The sequence below is a fragment of the Dermochelys coriacea genome, chromosome 1 (assembly GCF_009764565.3).
Source record: "Dermochelys coriacea isolate rDerCor1 chromosome 1, rDerCor1.pri.v4, whole genome shotgun sequence".
In the NCBI taxonomy this organism is placed as follows: domain Eukaryota; kingdom Metazoa; phylum Chordata; order Testudines; family Dermochelyidae; genus Dermochelys; species Dermochelys coriacea.
The window spans coordinates 345,262,638-345,274,762 of record NC_050068.2 but is presented as its reverse complement, the minus strand read 5'-3'; the positions used below and the strand labels follow the sequence as shown (position 1 = coordinate 345,274,762).

The 12,125-nt window shown below is 47.3% G+C and overlaps 1 protein-coding gene across 1 annotated transcript in view; it reads left to right on the top strand.

The window, feature by feature from the left end:
• Window positions 1-10,725, top strand: part of PLXNA4 (plexin A4) — a 600,205-nt gene extending 589,480 nt beyond the window's left edge. The window contains exon 31 of the mRNA XM_038372558.2: window positions 1,902-10,725. Coding sequence (XP_038228486.1) covers window positions 1,902-1,997 — 96 coding nt within the window. The 3' untranslated portion in view covers window positions 1,998-10,725. The remainder of the gene's footprint in view (window positions 1-1,901) is intronic.
• The last annotated feature ends 1,400 nt before the right edge of the window (window positions 10,726-12,125 follow it).

The window sequence follows — 12,125 nt, the reverse complement described above, 5'->3', positions numbered from 1 at the left end:
ATCCCTTGTGACTTCAGCCCTGAGTCCCCAATGCATCTCCATCCTGACCTTCAGTAATACTTGCTATGCCAGCGTCTGGCACCACCTCCCTCTGCCAGGGTTTCTTAGCCCTAGCCTGCAGCTCCCCTGCTGTTCCAGTCCAGGGCTCTCACCCACCTCTGCTCCAAGTCCTGCCGGCTTTTCTTGAGCAGAGAGAGGCCAGACATGCTTTGCGGAGCAGTGCTGTCATGATGTGTGCCACTGAGGACTGGGACTTTAAATGGCTAACAGCATTTTCACTTAGGATCTACAGCCCGACCCTTAAGCCCTTATTCAGTGGAATAACTCTACTGGAACTACTCATTGGCAAACGGCTGCAGGATGAAGCCCCTACTCGGTATCAGAACCTGAGTATCCAGATGCGAAGGACTAGTGAGATAACCCTTTGCAGCAACACCAGGACAAGGACAGTGTTTAGTATACGAAAAGCACTCATGTCAAAAATCCAGCATTGTTCTGTTAAAGGCCCTGTAGTCTCCTACAGTCCCAGGTCTGCCTTCCCTTGACTGGGCGCCTTTTGCTGCATAGGGTGAGTGCAACATAGCTAAGATTCTCCCCTGTGCAGAGGGGCTGGCACATGGCCTATGCGCCAATGAACTCTGTGGCTGGGAGGGTGAATTGGACACTTCCCTCCAATCGCTGCAAAGTAAAACAAGTGTATTTAACAAAAGGATTTAGGATTAAGTGATACCAGCATAAAGGAATAAAGATAAGGAAGGGTTACAAGCAACCAAAGGTAAAAATACACTTCTAAGACTAAAACCTGATTTAACAAATTAGCCTCTCTTCTTCCCAGAAGGGTTTCTCACCTCGTGTCTTTTCCTGCCTGTCTGGCCAGGATCCTTCACACATCTCAGAATGCCTGGTTCCTTTTTCGTCAAGTGAAGGATAACTTAGGGATGGGCTCCCACTCTCTTTACAGACCGGGAAACCTTTGAAATGTGTTCTCAGATAACGTTCCTTTTCTCCTGAGGATTGTAGAGGTTATGTGGGCTGCTGAAGACTTCGTAGTGGTTCCTCCCCACTGGTGTTAGTTCAGTGGCTCTGACCCCCACTCGCTAAGCTGATGGCTTTGGTTACCTTCTCTGTAAATGGACCTTCACTGTCACTTGCCTGATGAGCAGGCTGCTCAGCCAAGCAAATCCCCATCCCTTTGTCTAGGGCAGACTGGGCTTATGTCTGGTTTGCAAAACACGTTTTAAGAACATAATTCTAGCCCGTATTGCTAACCTTTTGTACACACCTTGTACACACCACACAGTGATTGGCGGCACCAGTGTGCCTGCCAGTTCGTATATGATCCGTCACGTGACACCTTTTTGATACACACTGCGACGACAGCATGAGGTGCAGCGAGTACGTCAGGCTGCAGACACAGAGCAGTGGACCACCAACGAGCCTCTGTGTCACTGTGTGTAGCAGGAGAGGCGATGCCTGGAGCACTGCACATGGCCTGCCTTTGAATGAGGCGCTAAGCCAAGGCCCCATCTGTCTGACAGGCAGACATACAGAGCCTGGGACAGCTGGGGGAGAGATTAGAGGAAAACCCCATTGTCTCAGCCAGCATGCTCTCTCAAGGGAGTAGCTTGTAAGGCCGAGACAGTGAAAGCACTCTGCTAAGTGCAGAAGGGGTGCTGCTTCGGCCTGCACAATCACTGTCCTGTCAGAAACTCCCTCCCTACTTGGTAAAATGCCTTGTGAGGCCATGGGCTCAGCTGACCCAATCCCCCATCCCATCTACTGACAGCCTGGCCCACCCAATCCCCCCATCCCATTTACAGACAGCCTGGCCCTTGTTTGTGAGGCAGGACTTGGACCTGCTCATAATTAATGCCGCCATCTCTCCTCTCTCTCCTTTGCAGATTCTTGGAGCCCTCGATCAAGACGACCAGGCTGGGAAACAGAAACTCGCCTACAAACTTGAACAAGTCATAACCCTCATGAGCATAGACAGCTGAGAACTGACCTGCCAGGGGAGCCCTGGGAGGGAAAAACCAACCCGTGCCTCAGTCAAGATCACCATCTTTACCAAGTGCAAGTGTAAGCAGAGTCACCTGATCAGCGCTCTCTCTCTCTTCCTCTCTCTCCCCATCTCTCCAAACCTATAGACCCGGCCCCAGGAATTCCCAGGAAATGGTGGTGGAGGAATCTCAGCTTTGGGGGACATCGAGACATTCAGGTGGAGCTCTCTTGTTCACAGCTCCCCCTTCCTCCCTCGCCCTAGAACTACCATATCAGCTATATCCAGATGGGAAACTGGAATGTGGCCTCTGCCATGCTGCTTTAACTGCCCTCCTGGGCCCATAGCCCCGGAGCGGCCGTGGAAACAAACTCAGTATTAGAGTCTTGCCAAGGGGAAGCTACTCCCCTTTCTTGGCCTGCCTCCAGGGATCCTAACGGGGGCAAGAATGAACCTGGATCCTCCTCCAGCAGATCCGTTCCAGCACCTTTGGTCAACCTCAATCCCAGAAGAGGGAATTCAAGGCAGTTCTGGGAAGCCCCAGGGACCTGGTTAAAACTGGAGCAGGACCGTCGTGGCACGAGGGACTCTAACCGTCTGGGTAAACAGCAATGTGAGCCGTTCTCTAGGGATGGGGGGAAGGTGGGGCCTCACCTTGTCCCCTGCCCTGTTTTTCGTAGGTTTATTATTATTTTTAAAACAGATCTGTGTCCCTCCCTGTCTTTCCTGGTGTGTCCTGTCGACCGTATAACTGCAACAAAAGGCTCTCTGCCTAGCTGGACCCTATTGGTGGTAACTGTGTCCTCCTGGTGGCGTATAGCACCCCGTTTCCAAATACACCCTGGAGAAGACAAGCCACAAGGAGCCACGCTTCATTCTGGCCTTTAAAATCGCGATGGTCCAGGAAATGGATAAATTCGACCACGGGATTTTTGTTTGTGTCTCTTCCTGAGCTGGAACAAGATGGTTTTTGTTGAACAATGTGGGGTGTTTGCTGCAAAACGTGAGGGTAGGTCCGTGGGATAATAGTCAATAACTTCCTCTCAGGCTGCTCCCAGGAGGAAGTGACCTCGCTTCCTCACACGTACTGGGCCTTTTTCTTAAAAACAGTGCAAAGTTTTCTTCTTTAATATTCCCAACTAAGTGACTGTTTTTCGGCAACACCGAGCCACCCTCTTCCCCCTTGCTCTCCCGTCCTGTCCCCAGACGTTCCTCATGTCCCACTCCCATCTCCCTCCCCAACAATTGACTCTTTTTTAAAGCACAGCTGGTGCCTGTAAACTATCTCCCTGCTCCTTCCATCCCCAGTGCCAGCACTCATCTGCTTCCCCTCCCTCCCGAGGTCACATTTGTCTCGGAATAGGCATGGATGGGAGATGATGCTTGACCAGTCCACTCCCCCAGAACAGCTGCGTCTCCGAGGTCCAAGCCATCTTGTAATGAAACACAGGAGAGACCCAGTCCTCTTCTCGTTTTGTACGATCGCAAACTGCTCACTTTGATACCATCTCAGCTCAGCGTGGCAGAGACACCAACCCCAGAGCACAAACCAGAAAACCTCGAATTTGGCACAACACTGAGCAAGGATGGAAGGAGGTGATGGGTTTGCAACCCATCCCCCAAGGAAAACAAGAGTGCTTGCTAAGAACACGCACAGGAGTGGACTGGAGCCGCCCGCAGCCAGCTGCTTCCATCCACAGAGGATAGGCTTTGGAGGATGCAGGAGAGAGGACATCTGTTAGGTGTGATGGGGAGGTGATGGTCAGATCTGGTCTGGTTCATATATCTTGCTATGAAAGCAAAAGCACTGTGTGACAGCGTATTGCCCATGGATTGAAGGGTGGGCAGGGTGGGGGAAAAGAATTAGATATCAAGCTGATTTCATTCATCCACACACTTAAATACATAGGCAGTGCTTTCAACGGTTGCAAGGAGGTTGTTGTAAGATTTATATTCAAACAGCAAAGCTTAGGGACACATTTTAATTTTTAAATACCAGATGTGTGTGTGTGTGTGTGTATGTGTGTGTGTGTGATTTCTTTTCGTTGTGCTTGCTTTCTTTTACGTTGGTCAACTGATTGACTTGTCACGCACCTTATGGACATTGCAACACTTGCTAGAGGACTGAGTGCTGGGGACGTTTTGGTTTGGGTTGGCAACGTCATGGTTTTAATAATTTGGTTAGGTTGCAATGTGTCCCTGATTAGATGGTTATGGCAGTGGAGTGGAAAGAGCCATGGGTGATAAAGAAACACATAAAAATTGCTTTTTTAAAAAATACATTAAAAAATTAAAAATGAAAGAAACCAAAGGTTTTGACAAAGTGCCACAAATGATAAATACAGACTCTATTCCCATGACTTTTACTCAGCAGGCTGGTCAGATCTAAGGATAAAAAGCTGGTTTCGGAGAGATGAGTGACCGGCAGCCAGCTGTGCTGCCCAGAGATGGATTTTGTTTGCACATGTGAAGGGAGGGAAGGTGACATTATATGTATATATATAAAAGAGGTATTGAAGGAAACACACATGATTTTGCACAGCTAGAGAAGTTAAAAAAAAAAACCTGGGAAAGAAGACATGTGTCCTGATTCTGGTTAGAGTTTGCAGGTTTTTATTATTTACATTTTTTGCCGGTACAGAATTTTTCAACATTTTTTTTTTAATTTGTCAAAGAAAAACTTGAACACCACAGAGAAATGGCGAGAATGAAAAACTCACTGGAAACAGGAAGCATTGTGAGCTTCAAACCCTGCCCCCCTGCCCCCCCTACCCCCGAGGATTTTAGACAAATCTATATTTTGCTTCATTTTTATTTTTGTATCTGAGCTTTTGGTTGGTTGGTTTTTGCCTTGAAAATGTGCCGAAATTGTGATGTGAATGTGTGGGCTCTGCTCTTCATCCCCCTCTGCCCCCGCCAACTCCCACCTTCCCTGTCCCCACAGTCCTAGGAAATGTCTTGACCCCCCCCAATTTAATTTAATTTAATTTTTTTACGTGCATGTAAAATACAATTACAAACAAAGCCACACAAACAGAAGGAAGAATGAGCCTTGGTATCATCTAGGTGAGCTACTTTCCTGATTTCTTTGCCTATGTCTTTTCTCTGGCTGCCTGTGATCACCCAACCTGAGTGGTATGTCATGCTCAGGCCTGGGATTTAAGCTACCCATTGAGGGTTTGATCCAAAGCCCACTGAAATCAGTGGAGAAATGCTCCACACTCCTGGCTTTGCCTCAGGGCCCAGAGTTCCTAGATCACTTATTGCTATTTCATGGGTGCGACCCACATGCTGCAGGCAAGACAATTACAGAGCTCTGAATGTCACCAGATGTCAGGAGGCAGGGCTGGGAGACTCTGGCAGACAGATCCTAGCACTGGCCCTGTGGGTATAGGTAGAGGAATGGTGTCACTGCAGAGTTAACTCGGGGGATCAGCACCTGGGTCTGAGCATGGGGCAGCCATACTATAAAGCACTGCCTAAATGACCATGTCCTCATTGGTGCCGTGCTCCTCCATCTGTGTTGCTAGGACTCCCGGAGCATCTCCCATGGTTCCTTGTGCTGTGATAGCTGAGCTGCTCTATGATTCTTTCCTAGTGAATTGTGGGAGAACTTGGCTGCTCTTCTGGGTGCCTGGGGGGATTGTGGGCAGCACTTGAGTGATTTAGCCTGAGTCCTCACTGCAAGGTGGGTGGTGTACCAGCCTGAGTGAGAACAGAACCCAGACTGTAGTGTCATCTGTATCCCCAGCTAGCCCGGCGAGAGGGATTTGTATGTGGACAGGCAGCAGGCTAGGGGCAATGGCTGAGTAACTCAGCAGTGCAGCCATACCTTGCTGTCTGTAAAGGTGGAACCTTTAACAAACACTGTGAAGCGTAGGGATGATACAAACCCAAGAGAAATCCTGGAACCTTCCTTCTTCTTCCTTGCAGATGGGACTGATCCCACACTGGTCCTAGGCAGATTAAATTCATAGGCCAGATCCTCATCTATTGGACACCTGCATTGCTCCACTGGCTTAAAGGAGCTGCAGCATTGATTTACACAAGCTGAGGCTCTGACCCCTGTGCTTACCTCTTCGTCTCATTCAGATTTTGGTGCCCAGGCATGAAAGCTAAGATCTAATGAGGCTTTGCCAGCTGATAGTTGATAATTGTAGCGCTTGTCAAAATTGCCGTGCCTGCTAATTTAACTATCTTAACCATCATCCCCAAGTGGAGGCTCTTACCCTAATGAGAGCTGGTCAGGGCAACAAATTCACATTTTGGACATTAATAGAGATAGAATTTTTAAAGGCTAATGGCCTTTTTCACCATTGGTGTAGAGAGCCAGCACAAGGCTTACGTGCTACTCACATCAGTCTTCAGGTAGATGTAACTAGTGGTCAAGAGATGACACAGCACAAGAAAACGTTGGCTGATATCAAGAGGAAACGGCCTAATAACAAGCTCTAATGTAGAGGACAACCAGAGCCACAAAGTTTGGATCTTTGGATGGACCCCTCAATATGTGGCATAGTCTCCCAAGGGAAGTGCTAGAAACCCAAATGGATTAAACTGGGCTGGGAATAGCACTGAGTTGTGACTCTACAGGTGGGCCTCAAGTACAATCCTGTACTCACAGAGGGATGGACAAAAAACTCAAATTGTGCTTGTCTTTCCTGCCTCTGACATCTATGCCTATTAGTATGACAGGCCTACACTCAGCTGCTGCTAGGAGAATATGGCCAGAGTATCATTCTTGTGGCCTGCTGCTCATTTTGAACACTGGGATTTGGAGAAAAGACTTTAATCAACAGCAGCAGCTTTAAAAACATGAGAGTGACAAGTAAGGCCCTGACGCAAAGCCTATGGAAGTCAGTGGAAATGTTCCCACTGGCTCCAAGGGGGTTTGGATCAGGCCCTAATGGCAGCAGAAAATTGACAGGCGTTTCTTACTGTGATTGATTTTCCCAGCTCTAATTATCTGTGATTCAGTCACTGGAAATTTCGGTAAGACAAACAGAAAAGCCAGGGTGAGGAGAATGAACTGTGTTTCCTCCAGTGGGGACGTCCTTGTTCAAGGTCCCCTCAGTTAAACCTGTCTGAAATTCGTTGAATTTTGAGATCTGAAAAATAAATGTTGGCAACATTGTAACTAAATTTATCCCCCTCCACCATCACCACCCCCACACATATACACACACTTGTTTTTATTTTTTGACCAACTCTGGAGACTACAGGAACAAACTACCTAGGGAAGTGAGGAATTCTCCACTTCGTGATGTCTTGAAATCCTGAATGCCTGTCTGGAAGTTATGCTTTAGTCAAATACAAGTTATGGAGCTAAATACACACGTAACAGGATAAAATTCAGTGGCCTGTGAGCGATACTGTATCCAGTTTTGGTCACCGCTATATAGAAAGGATGTAGAGAAACTGGAAAGGATCCAGAGGCGAGCGACAAAGATGATCAAAGTGCTGGAATGCAAGTCATAGGAGCAAAGGCTGGAGGAACTGGGTATGTTTAGTTTGGAAAAGAGGAGATTAAGGGAGGACATGATCATAGTCTTCCAATCCTTGAAAGGCTGCCATAAAAAGATGGAGAAAAATTGTTCTCTCTTGCCACAGAGGGCAGGACAAGAGGTAACAGGTTCAAACTCCAGCAGAGCAGATTTAGATTAAATCTCAGGAAACACTTCCTCACTGTAAGAACAGTAGGCAAATGGAACAGACTGCCAGGGGAGGTTGTAGAAGCTCCTTCACTGGAGGTTTTCAAAAGGAGGCTGGATGGCCATCTGTCTGGGACGGCTTAGACCCAACCAATCCTGCATTTGACAGGGGGTCAGACTAGCTGTCTCACGCAGTCCCGTCTAACCCTGGGGTTCTATGAGTCTATGATTCTGCTGGAGATCTTTGTACTAGTAACAAGATTTAAATGCAGCCAACTTCCTTTGCCCAGGCCCCGGAACAATAGAACAGACTGCCAGGGGAGGTTGTGGAAGCTCCTTCATTGGAGGTTTTCAAAAGGAGGTTCAATGGCTATCTGTCTTGGACATCTTAGACCCAACCAATCCTGCATTTTGGCAAGGGGTTAGATTAGATGTCCCTTGTGGTCCTGTCTAACCCTGGAGTTCTATGCTACAGGAGGTCCGCCTTCTGGCCTTAAGCGCTGTGAATCTATGAGCTGGTGAAAATGGCTTGAATTTAAAAAGAAAAGGTTGAAGAAAAAATGTGTAAAATTTTTTGGGAAAAGATGGTAACGAGTTTTTCCTTTTTTAAAAAAAAACCTCATTGTGAGGGACAGCCCTGGCACCCAGCAGCAACCCCCCTGAAGTTTGGAAAGTGCTATTTATAGGCCACACAACTTTATTAGTGTCCCTTTGACATTACCAGGTAAATTGAAATATGGAAACAGCCCCATCTTCTGGTCTTGGAAGCTGTCCCCAACTTGCAGTATGGGCAAACCCTGGTCTAGATGCCCCTGTTTTGGAGACTTCGGAGAACACCCCCTAGTTCAGACTTCAGGGGTTTGTTCATCACCAAAGCTCCGTGGCTTTCTGTGCTAGGATAGGCCACTCCCTGGTTTGAAAATGCCACATGCAGAGAAGCTATCAGCCATAAATCCAGGTGCCCCCCACCCCAAAGTTCTTCTCCTTGATTGTGCAGGGCTGAAGAAGCAGGGAAGAGGGGGTGATATGTAAATGTGTGGGCCTCCCCAGCAGGGGGTGCTGCATGGCCACCAAGAAAAGACCCCCGTGGTCGAGATCCTCCACTGGTGTAAATCAGTGCATGGTAGTGCCACTGAAGTCAATGGATCTGGCCCACTGTACCTGCAAAGCAGGTTACTCTAGCAGGGACTGAGCAGCCCAGTGACCACCCCCGTTCTGCTGTGGATTGCGATGCAAACGAGGACCACTTGCCACTGTGATTCAGCGAGCTGCCAGGACCATTGTGCATGGGGTGAACGATGCCTCCCACCCTCATTCTCTCACCCTTTCTTTTCTAGTTTTGACACAGCTGCTGTTCCCGTTCTTAGAGAAGCAGCCTGATCTAATGGAGTGAGCCCAGTGCCAGGAACGCCTGAATTCTAATCTCAGCTCTGCACCCACCTCCTTGCCTGGCCCTGGGCAAGTCCTTAACCTCGCTTCCCCTTCCCGTGGAACAGGAGAGTAGCCGTGCCTGTCATGAGGCCTTGAGGGTTAACGATTGTTTGCAATGCACTTTGAAAATGGGAAGTGCTAAGTATTAAGGATTATTTTTGTCACCTGAGTTCTCCACCCTATTTTAGAGGTGCTCAGCAGGGCCCAGGCTTAAGGGGGAGAATTAATTTGCAGAATGATGTCGAAAAAAGATTTAAACCCAGAAAATCTTACCCCGCCAAAAAGAATAAATAAATAAGCGAGCGCAAATATAAAGCTGCTTATGCTGATCAAATGGTCACGAGTGCGATTTTTTGTTGTTGTCGGCGTTGTTTATTTGTTGGCTTTCTGTTCTAAAAATGGAGTGTTTACCTCAAAAATTTGTTTCTACTTGGAAACAGATTACCTTCAAGAGACTTTTCACCTGGGAGCAGCATTCAGGGAAGGTGGGGAGAGGGAACCTTTATATTAAAAGAGAGGGGAAGCAGTCTATGGTTAGTACATTTCTGCATTTCCCTTTCAATGAAAATACACATGGCCAGATCCTGAGATAGGCTCCTTCCTAAATCACTCCATTGAGTCCAGCAGGGTTTGCAGCAGCTCAGCTGTACCAGGGATTCAGCTTGTTAGCAGATTTTTCGTTCTGCTCTCAAATTCCTCTGCTGGGTTCCTTCTCTCTGCACACTGCAAGCTGGCTGCATTCCTGTGTGCCTGGGATATGGACCTGGGGTCCCATACCCTGCACTGCAGCTTCATCTGCAAGATTGCAGAGGGGATGCAGAGATGGACTAAAATTATACACTCAGATCAGGATAGCCACTGGGCCAGCTTCTCAGCTGCTGTAAACCAGGGTAGTTCCATTGACATCAACAGAGCCACCCAAATTTCAATGAGCTCCTTGCACCAATGCAATCAATGAGCTATCCAGCCCAGAACCCGCAATGGGTCTGATTCACAGATCTAGATTATGCCGCTGTCTATAAGATCCTCTTCTACCTCTAGACTCCAGCGTTCTGCTGGTTGAATACCTTCAAGTATCCAGAGAGCTGGACTCTGAAATTCTGCTTCCCGGGCAGAATTTTGCCATAGGGGAGGGAGGCTATTGTTAAAGATGGAATAGCTTCCAGTAAATGGAAAGCAAGGAGAACATGAGGAGAGAACAGATCCATGTGGCTGACCAGCGATCTCTCCTCTGATCTGAAACCTCTCTTCAAAGACATCTTTTCTCTAGTTGTCTCGGCTTCCTGAGCTAAGCCAGCAAACCGACAGTGCACAAGCTGCTTCCTGCACAGTAACTGTCATGTCCAAGCCAACACAGAAATATCCTGCACAAACTCTGTGTTGTTTAAATGTCAGTGCTGGCCTTTTGCAAATCCTGGGAGCAAACTGTTTTCCAACACAGTGAGGCGGGGGTGGGGAGAATCAAAGGGAGATCTAAGTGTTAGCCCAACATGCTCTCAAAGGCCCCCCAAACACTGCATTGGCTAACAAACCAGTATAACGAAAAGGAGGACTTGTGGCACCTTAGAGACTAACAAATTTATTTGAGCATGAGCTTTTGAGAGCTACAGCTCACTTCATTGGATGCTTATGATCAAATAAATTTGTTAGTCTCTAAGGTGCCACAAGTACTCCTTTTCTTTTTGCGAATACAGACTAACACGGCTGCTACTCTGAAACCAGTATAAGTGACAGCTGGATTATTTAAAGCAACAGGCCAGTCCCTTTCTAGTTTCTGAAATGGACACAAATTTTCTCAGATGATTCACGCTCCCCGCTGGCTTTGATAAAGCTTCCACCTTAAACACGAACTCAACGTAAAGACATATCCTTGGACGACAGTGTTACCATGCACCTCAAAGAGACGACCGCATTAGAAAGGAGGTTGGGATCATTTTTGTTGTCGTTGTTGGTTTCTTTTCTTTGGAAATGATCCTAGTTACAAAGAAGAAAAATCTCTACTATTTAAATGGGAAAGCCGTTGTTACTTGGTAAAGGCAAAGCTTCTGTACCTTTGTTATAATTAATTGTATACCTGTGTATGTAAATATAAGGCATTCCTATTTTGCAGTCCAGAACAAAAAAAAAACCTATTTGTAATATAGAATAAAGTTTATTAAAAAATAATAAATAAAAAATAACAATGTTGTGATTCCCTGACGCTTATGACTGTGTGGAACTGCGGGGGGGGGGGGCTGGATTTGACACAGGCAGGAGGAGAACCCCAGCCTGCACCCCAAATGCACGCCTGGGTGGAGTGTGTCTCATTAAAATTTTGACACCACTTGCCATGTTAAAAAAAAAAAACCTTCAACACAGTGGTCATGATGTTTCCCCACCCCTGTTTTCCCAGCAGTTCTAGAGCATGGTGGAAAGCTTCGCCAGATCAATGGTTTGAGTTTACAAAAAGGTTGGACAGAAGGTAAGCTAGTCCCCCAGCTCTTTGACACTGGTGCTACTTAAGTGCTGGGGCTGGGAGTCACGTGGCCAGCTTGAAGGTGGCTGAGGAGTTGCCCAGGGCGTCCCTTTTGTTACCCGGGGTTCCTTCAACCCAAAGCTCTTGGTAACTTTGACTCTGTGCGAGGTGGTGTCGGGAGATACACTGGGGAGACACGGCCGTCCGACTGATGGATGACTGGCACAAACAGGAGAACACAAGAGTGCTTTCACTTAAAGCTAAACTTTACTTAGTCTCAAGCACTTATACACATGTCTGCAACAGGTTAGTAAAACACCCCCAACCCTTGATAATTACCAGAGCTGAGTGTAGCTCCTGAGTGGCACAGCAGCAGCCCGTCTGCCAGTGGGGAACACAAGATGCATCCAGAGGGAGAGTCCAGGCCTGAAGAGTCCCCCCACCTCAAACTTTTCCCCTTTATTTATACATTAGTAATAGAATGATTTGTCCCTTAAAGCAGACTTGTTTAGTAAGCAGTTTCAATAGTCAAGCAAGAGGCTCCTTCTGATTATCGATTAACCAGGTGTGGGGTTTTCCAGAGTTTGCA